Source organism: Chrysochloris asiatica, unplaced genomic scaffold (assembly GCF_000296735.1).
Source record: "Chrysochloris asiatica unplaced genomic scaffold, ChrAsi1.0 scaffold00245, whole genome shotgun sequence".
NCBI classification, from domain to species: Eukaryota; Metazoa; Chordata; class Mammalia; order Afrosoricida; family Chrysochloridae; genus Chrysochloris; species Chrysochloris asiatica.
Genome location: NW_006408763.1, coordinates 901,784 through 920,141, shown reverse-complemented (window position 1 = coordinate 920,141; position 18,358 = coordinate 901,784). Strand labels below are relative to the sequence as shown.

The 18,358-nt window shown below is 45.3% G+C and overlaps 1 protein-coding gene across 1 annotated transcript in view; it reads right to left on the bottom strand.

Moving 5' to 3' along the window:
• Positions 1-18,358, bottom strand: part of KCNIP3 (Kv channel interacting protein 3, calsenilin) — a 133,429-nt gene extending 115,071 nt beyond the window's left edge. Inside the window, exon 1 of the mRNA XM_006873518.1 lies at positions 18,297-18,358. Within this exon, the coding sequence (XP_006873580.1) occupies positions 18,297-18,311 (15 nt within the window). The 5' untranslated portion in view covers positions 18,312-18,358. The remainder of the gene's footprint in view (positions 1-18,296) is intronic.

Below are 18,358 nucleotides of genomic sequence, written 5' to 3'. Positions count from 1 at the left end.
ACTCCCGTAAAGATTTACACCCTCGGAAACCCTGTACAGGGTCGCTATGGGTCGGAACCGACTCGACGGCACTTAACAACAACAACAACAACCTCAAAAAAATTTAATACACCTTCACATCAAATCAAGAAAAGGCAAAAGCATGAAGGTTTAATACACCACTTTTGATAAAGGGCAGAACCAGAAAGAAACTCAACAAAGGCACAGAAGAACTTAATACAATCAACCAACTTGACCTCATAGACATATACAGAGGACTCAACCCAACAACAGCACAATACACATTCTTTTCCAGTGCACATGGAGCATTCTCCAGAATAGACCATGTGTTAGGCCACAAAGAAAGTCTCAATAAATTTTAAAACATTGAAATACTACTAAGCAGATTACAATGAATGCTATAAAATTAGAAATTAGCAGTAGGAAGATGAGGAGACAATATCAAATACATGGAAATTGAACAACACCCTGTTGAAAAGCTATTGGATAATAGAACAAACAAAAAACAAAATTAAAAAATTCCTTTACTCAAATGAGAACAAAAGTATATCCTACCAAAACCTTTTGAATACAGCAAAAGGAGTGCTTATAAGGGCAATTTCTAGCAATAAATGCACACGTCCAAAAAGAAGAAAGAACCAAAATCAACACATTAATACAACATCTCCAACAATTAGAAAAAGATCAGTAAAGTAAGCTGAAGAAAAGAAATAGTAAATATTTGAGCAGAAATAAATGCATTAGAAAACAGAAAAACAAAACAAAGAATTAACAAGACAAATTGGTTCTTTGAAAGGATTAATGAAATTGACAAACCATTGTAGAGTCTAACAAAAGAAAAGAAGAAGATGCAAATAACACGTGTAAGAAATTATATGGCTGACATCACAACAGAACAGGACTACAGATATAACACAATCCCAATACACGTTCCAAGATCATTCTTTAAAGAGATGGAAAACTGATCACTAACTTTATATGAAAAGGAAAGAGACCTCGGATAAGCAAAGCACTGCTTAAGAAGAATAACAAAGTTGGAAGTCTTTTACTCCCTGATCTCAAAATTTACTACACAGCCACAGTGGTTAAACCCACCTGGTACCAGTACAATTAAATATACATAAATGAATGGAACAAAATTGAGAACCCAGAAGTAAATCCATACAGTCGGCTGATCTTTGACAAAGGACCAAACCACATTAAATGGGAAGAGATAATCTCTTCAACAAATGGTGCTGGCAAAAGTGAAAATCCATTTGCAGAAGAATGAAATAAGACCCATATCTTACTCCATACATGGAAACAAACTCAATGTGGATTAAAGATCTAAATGTAAAACCTAGAACTATAAAGATCATCAGTGAAACAACAGTGACAAATGTAAACGCTCTAATACATGGCATAAATACACTATCAAACATTACTAAACACACACAAACGGCAGAACACAAAATAGTTAGCTAGACCCCTAAAAATTAGATACTTATGTGCATCAAAAAATTTTGCCAAAAGAATAAAAAGGGAGCCAACAGACTAGGAAAAAATTTTTTCAATGACATATTAGACCAGGGACTAATCTAAAAAATATATAGAAAACTACAACACCTCTACAAGAAAAAGACAAACAACCCAATTTAAAAATGGGCACAGGACATGAACAGATATTTCACCAAAGAAGTCATTCAGGCAACCAACAAACATATGAAGAAATGTTCATGATCATTAGCCACTGGTGGTGATTGGTGGTTATGTGCCGTGGAGTTGGTTCCTACACATAGCAACCCTGTACAGGGTTTCCAAGGCTATAAATCTTTATGGGAGCAGAAAGCCTCATCTTTCTCCTGCAGAACAGCTAGTAGTTTCGAACTGCTGACCTTGCAGTTTGCAGCACGATTGGTAACCACTAGAGATGCAAATCAAAACAATGAGATACCATCTCACACCAGCATTAATAGCAAAGCTCAAAACAAAACAGAAAACAACAAATGCTGGGGAAGGTGTGGGCAGACTGGGATCCTCCTTCATTGCTGGTGGAACTGTGAAATGGTTCAACCAATGTGAAAAAACTATGTGATGCTTCTTCAAAAAGTTGGAAGTAGAAATACTGTGTTACCCAGCAATTCCTCTACTTGGTATATATCTACAAGCAATAAGAGCCAGGACACAAGTAAATACATGAATACTGATGTTCATCACAGCACCATTCACAGTAGCAAAAAGCCTAAATGCCTATCAATGGAAGGATGGATAAACAAACTTTGGTACATACACACAATGGAATACTATGCAATGCTAAAGAATAACAATGGATCTGTGAAACACCAAATAACATGGAGAGCTTTATGCTGAGTGAAATAAGTTCATCACAAAAGGACAACTATTATATGAGACCACTAATGTAAAAACTGAAGAAATGGTTTTCATGCTGAAAGAAACATTCCTAGACTGTTACCAAGAGTGGAAGGGAAGACACATGTCAGCTCTTGTGATGGGAAGGGCAATATACAAGAAGAGGAAGGTTGAAAATGATGAAAACAGGTGAAGACACGGGGAAGTATACAAGGACTAAAGGGGATAGAGGTAAATAGTGATATATATTCAACCTTGGAGCAACAGTGCCTGAGGGTAGATACATGGATACAGAGACACAGGCTGAATGGGTGTGGGAGGAAGAGCAGGATATGTATATTTTTATATATCCCACAAATATTTAGGTTTGAAAGAGGCTAGCTGTATGTAGGACCACAGGGGGGAAGCAGGACAACAGTTGTTACGTGGAGGGGATTGCAATCATAGAGATGAAACAAAGTGCATGATTTATTTTATTTTTTTTTTTTTTTAGTGTAAAACTAATGATCTTGCCCAAAAACCTTCACTCAATTCACAATAAAAAGTTAAAAGAAGAAGAAGAAGAAGAAGAAGAAGAAGAAGAAGAAGAAGAAGAAGAAGAAGAAGAAGAAGAAGAAGAAGAAGAAGAAGAAAATCAAATGACACATTGTATAAGGAAGGTTGAAGAAGAATTGATGCCTTTGAATTATGGTGTTTGTGATGAGTATAAAATATACCACTAAACTGTCAGAAGATCAAACAAATCTGTCTTGGAAGAAGTGCAGCTAGAATGTTCCTTGGAAGTAAGGATGGTGACACTTCGTCTCACATACTTTGGACATGTTATCAGGGGGTATCCAGTCTCTGGAAAAGGACACCTTGCTTGGTAAAGTAGAGGATCTGCAAAAAAGAGGAAGATCCTTAATGAGCTAGATTGACACAGTAGCTGCCGTAGGGGCTCAAAACAGGAACAGTTGCGAGGATGGTACTGGACCAGGCAGTGTTTGGTTCTGCTGTGCACAGGATAGTTATGAGCTGTAACTAACCACAAATTTACAGTTACCTACAACCCAGGTTTCTGGGAATTTATCCCAGAGAAATTAAAATTTACCTTCACATAGCAACTTTATTTACAAGGACCCTGAACTGGAAACACATCCAGATATCTTTTAATGGGTACATAGTTAAGCATACTGTGGTAAGTCCACATCATGAAATACTAATCAGTAATTAAAAGGAATGAACTATGGATGCACACATGACTTGGAAAAATCTACAGAGGATTCTGCGGAGTGAAAAGGACCATTTCAAAAGGTCACACAGTATATGGCTCTACTTTTATAACATTTTGAAAATGAGAAAACAGATTTAGTGGCTTCCCAGACTCCAGGTATGGTGCTGTAGGATTAGCACTAGATTCTGAACCACGAGGTCGGCAGTTCAAACCCACCAGCTGTACCTCAGAAACTCTATGCAGGGTTCCAAAGAGTCAGAACTGACTAGATGGCGCTTAACAAGAACAACAACAGGTTTAGGGTGGAAGGGTAAGGAGGGAAGTGAGTGTGGCTTTAAAAGGGAAATTCGAGAGATCCTGTGATGATGGAAATGTTCAACATGTTGACTTGGTGGTGAATACATAACCCTACACACATTTAGGAGTCTTAGTGTGGCGCTGTGGATTAATGCGCTGGGCTGCAAAGTCACTTGAACTGCAAGGATGGTGGTTCAAGCTCACCAGCTAGCTACTCCTTGGAAACCCTACACAGGGTCATTATGGGTCGGAACCAACTTAAGACACTTAACAACACCAACACACATTTAGGTAAAGTTGTATATTTTAACACTGAATGCTTGCAAGTACTCACATGTGGACATGCAAATACACACATGCATGTGTTCGTACACACACAAAGGAAATCTGAGTAAGATTGTTATTGTTTGCTGTTGAGTCAGTTCCAACTTATAGGGACTCTGTATTGGCTTACTGAGAGCTACCAGTGGGATTGAACTGCCAACCTTGTGATTGCCAGTCCAGTGCTTATCCTACAGTGCCACACCAGGGCTCATGAATAAGCTTAATGGACTGTATATCCAAGCTGAAGTATTTGACTAGAGTCTCTGGGTGGTGAGAACGCTTAAGCACTTGGCTGCTAACTGAAAGGTTGGAGATTCAAATCCATTCAGAAGCCTCTTGGAAGAAAGACCTAGTGTTTTACTTCTGAAAATTCAGCCACTGAAGGCAGTTTTACTCAGACAGACATGAGGTTACCATGAGTTGAAATCAACTGAATGTCACTGATACTGGTAGTATTTTACTATACCTTTGCAAGAATTGGGGGGAAATTGGGTAAAGGGTATATGGGATCTCTCCGGATTGTTCATTACAACTGCATGTAAAACTACAATGATCTCAAAAAAATATATCCATCACCAAAAAATACACACACACAAGGAAACAAACAAGATGGTGGATTGGGTGGAAGTGCAGTGAAGAGCTCTGCCAACAACGACACAGAATACCCGACCAAACAGACTCAGGGGATGGTCCCAGAACTCTAAACCACATATAAAGGAATATTTAGAAGGTTGGAAGGCTTACAGCTGGGGGAATTTGTGGCAAAAGCAAGAAATACATTGCTTTCTAGTCCAGGACGCTCAGCTGCTCCAGAAGCCGCCATCTTGGGTGAGACCAAGTGGGAGAAGGATCGGAGTGGCCACAGACACCTGGCAGAACCGCACAGATAAAGGTGTGAACATTGTTTTCTTTTGGTAGCTGTTCATTGGTCTCTTGCTGTCTGTGCACCTCCATTCAGGTGACTATAGGGGTGCCTGAGCTAGTGGACACTCGGAGGGTTCTACTACTCATGCTCACAGAGCTCCTTGAAATTTAAAGAGACAGTCCCCAGTTAAAACCAAATGGCCACAGCTGGCCCTGAAATGTTTGCAACTAGAAACAAGGCTTGAACAGGGATTGTGGAGCGGGACAAACAGACAAAAAAGGAAATAAATTGAAAATTAAATCCTAAATTATGTCAAAAGGACCAACAGTGGTATCTTGAAATTTCTCAAGAAGAAGAGTGAAAAGGGAAGCCCATTTCCTGATCACATCTACCTGGAGGCAATCAGAAAGCATAAAAAAATACCAAAACACATACCCATCTAAGTATTAAGGCTACAGATAACCCCTAAAAAACAGAAGCAGATGACCATATCTGCACATGTCCAGAAACGACATAAATTGACTGAGACAAATGAGCTGGAAGTAGACCTACACTCCATACTGGAAGATGGGCAGGCTTTGGACATGCCAGAGAAGGAATTCAGGAAAATGATTATAAAATGTATCAAAACACTATGCAATGTGTGAGAAAAATAAGGAAGAAGTCAGGAAAGTGCTGCAGGAACAATCAAATAAGATAGATAAAGCATTGGAAACAATTCAAAATCTACAGAAAGAGGTCCAAACAATTAATAATAGAATATCAGAAATGGACAATACACTGAAAGGGCAAAGGAGTAGAATTGAAGGGATAGAAGCCAGAACTAGTGAGCTAGAAGATAAATCTCTCAACACTACTAAGTTAGAAGAACAAACACAAAAATGGATAAAGAAATCTGAAGAAGACCTAAGATTCATGTTGGATAACATGAAGAGGAATAACATAAGAATTATTGGCATTCCATAACAAGAAGAATCACACAAGTCCACAAAGGAGATATTTGAAGAGCTTCTGGAAGAAAATTGTCCTAACATCCTGAAAAGTGAAAAGATAAGCATTCAATAAGCTCAACGAACCCTAGGATGGATAGACCCTAAAAGACAATCACCGAGACATATAATAATCAAGCTCTCCAAAATCAAAGATAAAGACACAATCTTGAAAGCAGCTAGGGAAAATAGAAGTATAACATACAAAGGCAAGCAGATCAGATTAAGCTCGGATTTCTTGAGAGAAACCATGCAGGCAAGAAGGCAATGGGGAGACATGTATAAAACCCTGAAAGAAAAAAACTGCCACCCAAGAATCCTCTACCCAGCAAAGCTGTCAATTAAATATGATGGTGTAATCAAAAAATTCCAGAATAAACAGAAGCTAAGGGATGTTGCCAAAGCCAACCCTGCTATGAAAAACATCCTAAGGAAGTTCTGTGGACTGAGAACCAACAAGAATGGACAACAACTACAGAATGACGTACATGGCAGCATCAACCTGAACTCAGTTGACAAATGGAAGAGTCAAGAACAGAATAAAATTATAAGAACAGAGGATCTGGGCGGTCAGTCTGTGATCAAAACAATTACAATGTGAACAAAGGTAAATACAAGGAACAGAGATCCAGGTGGTGGGAAGTTCAGGTAGATTATTGGATAAAACAGACTGTCTTAACTGGAGGGAGAACTAATGGAATGTAAGGTAACCACAATGGGGTTGGGTCGGGGGTTTATTTTGGGTGTTGGGGAGGGCAATACAAGAAGAGGGGAGGAGGCAGAAGAACAAGATAGATAGGGGAACACTGAGACAGGTTTGCATGGCCTAGTGGGACAGAGGGAAATAGTGATGCATACTCAACCTTGGAACAACAGGGCTCTGGGATACAGGGATCTAGGTATAGCTTGAAGAGGGTAAATAATGCTAAAATCCTTGACTGCCTTATGAATATTAGTTTCCCTTGCCTACTATTGTAAAATAGACACTTGAGTGGGATAGAAAGGAATGTTGGGAAACGTGATTAGAGAAAACTTGTAAGCCCGCCTTCAGCCTATAACTGATTGGAATACCTAAAAGGGGTTCTACAACTTGCCCAGTGACGTAGGCCTCGTGCAAAGCCTTTACAGAGTATAGGACCTTAGGTGGAATCCTGAGTCCCATCCAGAACCTTATAAGGTGAGACATTCCCACTAGAAAGGATAAGTAGACTGGAATAGCTATGGTGACAGAAGATACATCTTCATGATGAACCTGACCTATACTCAGAGCGGTAGTTACTCTAAATACCAACAGAGAGGGAAAGAATCTTCAAATCAATTATCAATGCTATCCACTCTGTACACAGGGTAGATAGGGATGGGCAACTTAGACATTGGCTACCTAAAATGAGGGGGCAATAGAGATACGAAGTGACTGGCTTACAAAGTTTCAAGAGGGAGTTTAGTTTAAGAGTATGGGGGAGGGAGGGAAGAAACAGTCCCCACTGGATGGCTGTCATCTTGTCTGGATGGGTCTGGTGAAAATAGATGGGATAAGATTCATAAGATTCAATAGTGAATAACTGTTATTATGAATAATTGCAACTGTCACAATTGTAAAGGTAGAAGTTTTGTAACAAAAAAAGGGGAGTGGTTAATCCTACAGTCCAGAAACAGAGGACCCTAGGACCATCAAGAGAGGAAGGCACAAGTAGAATGCGGGACCTTATCCAGAGAAACAGCAGTGCCAGAGATGGAGGCAGAGATGGGGCATGGATAGGGGGAGCGGCTGAGGACTCTAGATTCATGGACTAAGAAGAGAAGGACTAAGAGCTGGTGGTCAGGAACAGACTTGCAGAATGTGCCCTTTGGAGATGTAAATTATTATATATGCTTGAGTGGGTTCTTTTTGTGTGTGTTTTTTAAAAAAAGCTAAAGTGGATAGAAATACTGTTAACTGATGGTACATGGAGGGGATTATAATCATTGTAAGGAAACAAGGTTTATGATTTGTTGAATGTAAAACTGATGATTTGCCCTGTAAACTTTCACTCAATCCACAATAAAAACCTTAAATTAAACACACACACACACACAAGTGTGCACAACCTTCACTAAGTCTCTGTGTTTGACCAGGTAAAGTTCCCTGATGTTCTCCATAATTCAACAGAGAATCTCTCTTCTGCTTCCTGCCTGACTGAGTTGTTCCTCCTGCACATGCCTCAGGGGATGGACAGGGTTGGATGGCAGAGACCAATGAAACCAGAGGAATTGAGTCCTGGAGTCACACAGAGTTCCCATTGGGCAAACCTTGCAGTGGTGGCTGTTCAGGGCCATGTCCCAGAAATGTGCCCTAGGCTGGCCCTGCAGACTTGCAGTCAGCTCTGAGGCTCACGAACTTCCTTCCAGGGCAGAGGCTGCAGGTGTGCTGGGCCCCTGCCACGTGCCCCAGATAGATAGGAAGCTTCAAGCTCCCACAGGGCCAGGCCAGGAGCAGTTCTGAGCTGCCTTCCAAGACCAGTAGTGGAAAGTCCAAAAGCTCCCCACGTTGGAAACACACCGAACATGTCGGGGGCACTGAATTAGATGACCTAGTTTGTTTAATCTAATGCTTCAATTATTTATTTGATGCTCATGCCAGCCTTTTGAGTTAGTGTCTCCACACCCCCTCACCATTTTGAGGGTATATGGTGGCTCTGCAGGATAAGCACTGGACTTTGAACCACAACATCAACAGTTTGACCTCACCAGCTGCTCTCAGAGGGAGAGAGATGAAGGTTTCTGGTCCCGCAAAGATTTACAGCCTCGGAAAGCCTATTTGAGGTTGCTATGAATCGGAACAGATTCGACAGCACTTACCAATAACAGTAATAGCCCTTATTTTATAGATTAGGAAACTGGGGTTCCAAGAGTCCTAGTAACTAGCTCAGAGTCCCAATTTGGGACCTAATTCCAGAACCTCTAAACTTATATTTTGCCTAATTTGTGTAAGAATTGTGGCATCACCTAGATTTTACTGACATGGATACTGAGGTGGTGTTGTTGTCATCAAGTGCCATTGAGTTGGTTCTGACTCATAACAACCTTGTATAGGAGGGGCTGATGAGTGGGAGGCTGAGCTGGAGTTTGAGTCTTTGAGTGCTTCAGAGGCTGTGCGCTTCCTGCTACATCCATTCTGGCAACACCTCTCACCACTCACTGCCTTTGGCTTCTAGATCCAGCCGGGCTGCCTCTGCTGGTCAAGAAACTAGATGTGCAGTTGAGAAGAAAAGCACTGCTTCACCGGGCCCCCACAAGGACTGCAGGGACAACCAGAGCTCCTGTCCCTCTGTCCTCATCACGCAGAGGCAGATCTAGTGTTTGGCAGGTACAGCACATGCCCTGGGCGCTCCCTGAGTGGGCACCACTGAGCAGTTTCTGTTCACCATGGCTATTTCCAGCACCAGCTGTGAGAGATCAGTCAGCAATGGAAACCTAATATACATGGGTGCTGTTTTCTACAGATACGTCTCTGCCATCGTGCCGGATTCTTTCCAAAGCAGTGTGCAAAGGATGACTGACACACAAGTAATATGAATGTATTACAAAATGTGTTACTTTAAGATAATATGGAGGGGAAGTCATTAGAAGTAGGCATGTAGAGAATGCGGCCAATCAAGATAGACATGTTTAATGCCCTTTGCTCCCTCTCCCACTAAAATAGGGGCCAACTCCCAGGGGAATGTTCCCTCTAGCACTTCAACAAAGGAGTCCTGGTGGTAAATGATTAAGACTGATAACCAAAAGATTGGCGGGTCAAACCCACCTGATAACTTTGCAGGAGAACAGCCTGGTAATCTGGTAAACTACCCTCTGGGGCAGATCTACTCTGTGACACACAGGATCATGATGAGTTGGAATTGCCCTTGTTTTCTGACAGCATCAAATCTACAGTAAATCCTGTCTTCCTTACACCTTCCCTCAAATCACCCAAACAAAGCTCAAATCCTTCTTTCTCCCAGCCACCCACAGTTCCCAGGGAGTGTGTTCTCTGTGAGCAGGAAAGAGATCCCCTTTGTTGAGCTGCAGGTGCGTCCTCATGGTCTTTGGTCAGAGGAAGTGACCCCAGGTAGTGGGGCCGTACCACCAGACATATAGGAAATGCCCCAGTGAGATCTGGGAGACGATTTAGACTCTGGGTGCCTGGGACACACATCTGCTCAATAATCATAATTGTCTCTTTTCCAAAGAGAGGGAGGGAGCGTCAGAGAGACAGCAGGCAACACAGAGGGGCCAGGCATTGAGTGATGTTTGCATGGTATTGTTATAGTTACTTTCTACTTCAGAGATTGCTATCAGCTTGCCATTTACAACGATGATTTAAAGAGTCTCACTTAAGTGAATTTGCTAAAATTTAAAACGTGAGTTAATTTAAAGGAAAACATCAGCAATAATGGCACACGCTGCTGCAGATAAAGACAAAAATGTTGAAGGTATGCTCAGCTGAAGTCTGGAAGATTTGTGCTCCTTGCATCTTGGAGGCCGAAGGGTCTGCTCAGTTCAGTGGGCTGGTGCCTCCAGGTCTGAGCTGTCTAATACCATCGCCACTGAGCACTTGAAATGTGGCTAGTCCACATTGCGGTATATTGTGAGTGTAAAATACACAATGGATTTCTAACTTTTTAACTTTTTAATCCAATTGCCATGGAGTCATCACTAACTCGTGGCAGCCCTCCCATGTGAGTCCCAGTAGAACTGTGCTCCAGAGGGACTTCAATGGCTGCTTTTTCAGAACTAGATCTCCAGGCCTTTCTTCCGAGATGAACTTGAACTTCCAACGCTCTGGTTAACAGCTGATCATGTCAATAATTTTCAACATCCAGGGAATCTGATATTTAGTATTTTGTTTTTGTTAGGTGCCATCGAGTCGGTACCGAGTCATAGTGACCCTATGCACAACAAAATGAAACACTGCCCGGCCAACATCACAATTGTTGCCACACTTGAGCCCATTTGTGCTGCCACTTGGCCAATCCATTTCATTGGGGTCTTCCTTTTTTTCTCTGACCCTCCATCTTACCAAACATGATATCCTTTTCCAACAACTGGTCCCTCCTGCCAATATGTCCAAAGTATGAGAGACGAAGTTTGACCATCCTGGCCTCCAAGGAGCACTCTGGCTGCACTTCTTCCAACACAGATCCGTTGGTTCTTTTGGCAGCCCGTGGCACTTTCAATACTCTCCTCCAACACCATAACTCAAAAGCATCAATTCTTCTATGGTCTTCCTTATTCATTGTCCAGCTTTCACATGCATATGAAGTTATTGAAAATACCTTGGCTTGGACAAGGCGCACCTTAGTCCTCAAGCTGACACCTTTGCTCTTCAACACGTTCAAAAGGTCTTGTGCAGCAGAATTGCCTAATGCAATACATTGAGTTAAATAAAATCTATTATGAAAAATATTTTTTCTTTTTTTAACTTTCTATAATGTGTCTTCTAGGACATTTTGACCTGCATCTCTGGCTCCCACTATATTTCTGTTGGTCAGCACAGCTCTAGAGGGTTCTCAAATGTGGCAGTTAGATGGTCTGGGGCAGCCTTCTGGCAGGGCACAGTCCTCTCTTCCACCCAGTCCCAGCTAGAGGCCAGCCATGTTTGTTTCAGGAAAATCACCTAATGGAACACATTGAGAATGGGCTGGGGGCAAAGAGGTTAGTCAACCAGAAAGTTGCTGAAGTGCAGGCAAGGCAGGGGAATAGGCGAGGGGGGTGGGGGTGGGGTAATCTGTGTGATGAACTATCGATGAACTATTGTAGATGTGGGCAATAATGGAGAGTCAAGGTGACTCCCGAGTTTCTGAGAAGCCTGTCACCACCAACATATGGAAAGATCTGCCATCATGCCTCCCTGTTCCCCCAGAGTATGGTCCTGGTTCTGTACCAGGACCACCCTCATCCAGACAAATGGCACCATTCCTCAGACAGATAGAGCCCAGATCATTATAAACAAAATACCAGAACCTGGAGCAAAATGTTCCACCTTGTGATCCCAACTCCCCACAGCGTGCTGGTCCTTCTCACTACCTCCTGCACAACGGCCACATTTTCATTCTGTGGAAAGAAGGCACTAGTTACGTCTCTCTGGGTCTGGTCAGCTCAACTCCACAGGCAACCCCCAAAGAGTTGCCTGAGAAAGCTTGGCAGAGGTGGAACGCGGCACAGGGGCCCTGGCAAACCTGAGTTAGAGCGCCAGACTCCTTACTCCAGAGGCAATGTTACGTATGCGTAACATAGAGCTAAATTCTCCCAAACATTCATAGATGTTTAAGGATGGGGGCATAGCTTTGCATGGCTTCATAAGGCCCACCAGGACACATTCACTGGACACTGGTTCAGAGGACATACCTAACCTGGGAGGTCATACTTGGGGGAGTATTTCAGGAAGTTTGGTGCCATATCCCATATAAGTTGGTTTGGACTAGAAGGTTGGCATTTTAAGCTCACCAGTTACTCCTTGGAAACCATATACAGGTCACAGGAGATCTAGTTCTTGGTGGGTCACATTGAGTCAGAACAAACTTGACAGCATTTAACAACAACATAATAGTGGGGAGAGGTCTTTGGTCAGTCAGTGACTTGAATCCTATCCCTCCCCAACTGGCTGGAAGACCCTGGACAAAGTACTTAACTGCTCTGAGCTTCAATTTCTTCATCTGCAAAATGGGGATAACAATATACCCTCACAGGGTTGTGTTGTTGTTGTTATGTGTGGTCAAGTCAGTTCTGACTCATAGTGATCCCATATAGGGTTTTTAAGGAGCAGCTGGTAAATTTGAACCACCGACCTTGTAGTTCAACCAACGTTTTGGTCTAGTGTTTATTTTACAGCACCACAACAGGACTCTCACAGGGTTATGGAAAGGTTAAATAAGGTGACATGTACTAAGCATTCAGCCCAGTTCTGAGCAGACAACCAGGAGTGATAATTATTCACCCTTCTCGTTCCCTGAAAAGGTCTGACTGCCCAGTGCTTTGAGTAGGGCCAACCCTTCAGGAAGACCCAATCCAGCTGTTCCAACGGGCTGCACCTCAGAGTCACCTGAGGCACATTTCCCGTAATCTGTGCATTAAGCGCTGCATTATTTGATCCGGTGGGGCTTGGGCTGTTCTACTTTTATAAAGCTCCTCAGTTGATTTGAAAATGCAGCTCAGGTTTGGAGCTAGGAAGTTCTGGGCCTTGTCTGTGGAGAGAAGAGCTCTCCCAATTTGGGCCTGGCAGGTGCTCTAACTCTCCCCTCTTCCTCCAGGTGTTCAGATGGTTGGGGACACCCAGGGACTCAGGTGTGGGACTGCCTCGCCTCTGCAGCCCTCCCCAGGACTCAGAGGTAAGGCTGTGGCGTGTGGGCTGGCTCTCTGATCACCCACGCCCAGCGTCACTTTCTCTATTTCCATCACTAGGGACAGATGGCAGGAAGCAGTGGTGGGCGTCGCGTTGTGCAGGCCCCAAGGATTTGGGATGGGGAGGCTTGAGGGAGTCTCATTTTTGCACCTTCCCTTGACAGCTGCAGGCCAGGGAGCTAGCCTTGCCAGAGAGACTGAGTTTGTCCTTGTGAACCTGCCCACACAGGGGCCTGAGCACCTCCCCCTTAGAACAAGGACCTCACACTCACCCCAGACTGACTACTCCAGATGCTCATGGCACACATCTTGTCTAGGTGCCTATTCCCAGCACTACTTGGTAATCAGAAAATAATAATATTAAAACTCCCAGTCTATACTGAGCTCTTGCTACGTGCAAGGGACAGGGCTCATGGGTTAGTATAGGGGCTCAGTTGTCTGAGAGCTAAGTGACCACAAGGTCAGTTTGAACCACCAGTCAATCCTTGGAAAGCCTTTACAGGGTTGCTATGAGTTGGAACCGATTCAACAACACTTAACAACAACAATAACAACAGGGTACTAGGAGCTAACCTGAGGACACTCAGCTAATACATGAAAGGGGCCGGGGGTGGGGGGTGGGGAGGGTGTCCAACTGAGGCAAAGCCCCTGATGGCCTGGAGGTACAGTGGCCTCCTCCCCAAGCCACTGCCCTCTACTGGCCAGCGTCCTTCAATACCAAATGGCAGGGTTCAGGACTGCGACAGGCCAGCAGGCACATGTGTGTGGGGTGCTTACAGGGAGATCTGCATTGTGGCACTTTGGGTGGTAGTTCACCCTTGGTTCTCAGCTACCCAGCCCCCCACCAGGTCAGCATAGGGCCCTGAGCCCAGGTGGAGTTCTGGAAGAGGCTGCAAACATATCTTTGACCCAATTGGAGAGTCTGTGGACCAGAGAAGGGACAGACCCTCCCAAGCTCACAATTAACAGGACAGAGTTGGGGCTAGAACTTGGGTCCTCAAGGTCATTGCTCAGAGTGCCTCCACCTGGTGAAATGATCTCAGAGCAGGACATGCTGGGCACAGGTTGTAGCAGCCACAGCACAGGAGGTCTGCCCAGGTGCTGGATGTGATGATGTGATACAGGACTGAGGGTAATGGGCACAGCTGGTGGCCAGGCCAGTGAAGACAAGACCAGCAGTTGCCCAGAAGTAGAGCCCAGTCTGAGAGAGGGCAGGTGGGGCAGAGACCCCCCTACGGATCAAAGCAGGGAGGCCAGGCCCCCTTCTGAGTTGTTCTGCTTTAGCTCAGTGCAGGCAGTTACCCCCAGCCCCCATCCCACCCCAACGCTGGCACCCGCAGGTCCCCTTGGTTTTCTCCCTGTCACATGGCTGCTCTGTGGTGTGCTGGGCCGTGGGCTGATCACAGCTGACAGATGCACCTGTTCTAGGGAAACATCAGTCAGCTGGGGATGAGCGCTGACGGGGGAGGGCTCTGATGACTCACCATGCCCTCCCCCGCCCTCAGTCTCCTTTCTGCCCTGGGTCTGTGGCCAGAAAATGGAAATTTGCCAACTTCTCTGCCCTTTCTTTCTTTGCCTTGGAAACTCAGAGGCCTTGCACCTGCTCCTGGGAGTTGCATAGATGGGTTTACTCACTCAATGGGCTTCAAGCCCCAGCCCTGATCCAGCAAAGCAGCTCCCCACTCTTGAGGAAGATTCTGATTAGAAAAGAGGCTCTGAATTTAAGACATTGATGTCTTTTCCTTTACAGCTCTGGAATCTGTGGCCCAGAGAGGGGCTGTGTAGTTTCAAGTCACATAGCTAACCCAAGGGGCCTGGGTTATGTGCCCTCTAGAAGGTTTGGAGGCTGCAAGCCCATGGGAGCCTGGTGTGAGGGGATGTGGCCCCTCTGTAGCTGCCTACTTGAATTTATGACCCTCTCCCTGTAGTCTTCTCCCAGAGCCTCCAGCCCCAGGGAACAGAGCTTTGGGGTATGACAGGACGGGGTTCAAATCCCAGCTGCAGCCTAGAGCAGGCCTCAGTTTCCTCATCTGTAAAGTGGGAACAATAGTTCATGGGTAGCCATGAGGACTCAGAGAGATAATCCAAGTGGAGGCCCCAGTCCTGTGCTTGGAGTGTCCTGGTATCCCCAACAGGCCTGCATCAATGTGCCCTGTCACTGTAGTCAAAGGGCTTTCAAGCCCTTACCTCTTTCTATCAGTCCTCTCCCAGAGTCCACCTGGAGACCAGAAGCAGGGCCACTTTCCTCTCCCATCCCAGCCCTGGGCCCTGGTTACCATCTTTGAAAATAGAAGAGCAAATTAAAGTCCCTTCCCCATCAGGAGGCTGGAAGAGGTTACTGGTGGGCAGGATGGGCAGCAAAGACAGACTCTCCCTCCCTCCCCCAACCCAACCATGAGCGCAGAACCTGCTGTCTGGGCCGCTCCTTTCTCCTCACACCCTCTTGCATTTGCCGGGTCAGCTGCTGGGCCTGAGAAACGGCTACCTTCCCGCTCTCTGGAGTCATGACAATGGGATGCTGTCAGGTTAGTGATGGCCTGGGAAGTGTGTGAAGAAGGTCCAGGTGTTTTTACATGAATGAGGTGTTAGTGGGGGCAGCCACCCTGTGCTCTGGCCCCTGAGGCCACTAAACAGGAAGCTTGTTTTTTGTTTGTTTTCACAATCCCCAGCCCCTCAGTGGCTTCCCACTAGGACCACTGGCCCTATGTAGTCCAGCACCAGGAAATATGGGACCTGTTCCCACCTCTGATCAGATCAGCCACGGGGCAAGAATCAAATGCCTTGAGACTCAGTGGTCCCTTGTATCACCTGGTGGAGGGCAGAGAAGAGTAAGGTGGGTCACAGTGGCCAAGGAAGGCCCAGATATACTTGCAGGACTTGAGTCGTTCCCTCTGTCCATTTAGGAGGGACAGGAATGGCCAGCTTCTAAAGGTGACCTTCTGGCAGTTAGAGCCAGCAGAGGACAAGCAAGGGAAGGAGAATGGTCATTCTGTCTGGTGGGCAGAGAGCTGGCTGTGGGCACATTTGTATGGATACCTCTCAGTGTACATGCAGGTCAGCTTGTGAACACAGGTTTCTATGGTGATGCAGATGGACGCTCAGATGGACAAGCACATGTGACCTGTGCACACAGGACCATGTGCAGTAAGCACCTAACTGTGGGTGAGTTTCTCTCAGCCTCGGCCTGCCTGCCTGTAGGGACCTAAGATAAGAGGAGAGAAAGCACCTTTTCAATGCCCCCTGTTAGTACATCCAAAGGGCTTTCAAGCCTTTACCTCTCTCTGTCAGTCCTCCTGGAACCCCTGGAGGATGGACCAGCCAGGGAAGGGTTATCCTGTGCTCTGGGGTAGAGTCTTTGAGCAGCTTGATTGCAGCCACAGCCTGCTCTGGGTTGTTTGTCCTCCCTCATGGGAAAATAGAGGTAGGAACCCATCCTGTCCAGGGCAGAGCCTGTAAGATGCCAACCCAGTATCCATTCTTCCTCACTCACAAAAACCAAACCAATCAAACAAAATCCCCAAACCAGTTACCATCAATTCTATTCCAAATGATGGGGATTCCAGGTGTTCAGAGTAGAATTGCTACACAGGGCTTTCAATGACTGTGATCTTTAGGAAGCAGATCACCAGGACTTTCTTCTGTGGCGTCTCTGGGTGGGTTCAAACTGCCAAAATTTTCATTAGTCGCTGAGCACTTAGCCACTTAACACCACTCAGGGACTCCACTTAACTCAGAATACCCTAATTTGCCTTTCCTCCTTTCCTGCCGCCTGCATGGGCTAGCCGGAACTCCTGTAGAATGCTGAACTTTGCAGTAGCTTCTTGGATGAGAGCCAATGCTAGGATTGTAAAGGCAAGAGATGAAGTCCAAGAGCCTGCTGCCCACGAAGCCTCCAAGCCAGCTCTCTTTTGCCTCCCTCCAGACTCCTGCAAAGGAGCCTTGGTAGTGTAGTGGATGCCGAGCTGAGCTGCTAACGGCCAGGTCAGTAGTTCGAATCTACTAGTCATTCCATGGGAGAAAGATGAGGCTTTCTACTCCTGTACAGATTTACAGCCTTGGAGAGCCTATACAAGGTGGCTACGTGTCAGAACCAAGGTGGCACACAGCCTCCACTACCATCACCACCACCAGACTTCTACAAGAGGAAGAAATGCTGGCAACCTTGTTTAATCACTGTTTAACAACGGTCCTTGACCAGATAGACCTACTTCTGGTGCCCTCTTCTTGCTTCCAAAGCAGGACTGTCCCAAGCCTGCGGGAAGCTCACAGAACATATTTAACCCTGTCCTGGTAAAGTTTCCTCTCCCTCATTCATCCTCATTTCATTAATCTTCCTATTCTTCCCCACCCCTTCCTTTATTTATTGAGTTCTTACTCTGTGTCAGGTGTTTCTTTACATGATCTTTCCCCAGCCTCCCAATAGTCCCAGAGAGGGGGGTATTAGTATGTTAATGGTCCCTGTCTGAGCCCTTTTAGACATGAGCTTTCATTCATTACTTGACTGATGCATTAAATGATGTCTTCATTCACCAGCCTTCAAGTATAAGACATCCTTTTCCCCACATTCATGCCTCTCCTGACTCTAAAGGCTGCGGGACCCAGGCTCTGGTCAGTGCTCTGTCATGTGCTTCAGGGATTAACTGAGCAGGGCCAGGCATGGGGCTGATCCCAAGCATGTCCTGTGTCCAGCTTCCGTTACATAAACACCTGAAGTCTCTCCCATCCACAGGAGACCCTGAAGTCTAGCCTCCAGGCAGGACAGCCAACACTCCCTCTCCCAAAAACAACTCTATGGGGACATCAGGGGATGGAGTCTAAGAAGGAGGCACAACAGGGCTCCCTATATCCAGTGGTGCAACCTCCAGAAACCCCAACTCCATACCCCACTGCTAGTGCCTACCTTGGCTCGCTGCATCCTGGGCGCTGAAGGAAACTGTTGCCGGCCTCCCCCCTCGCAGCCAG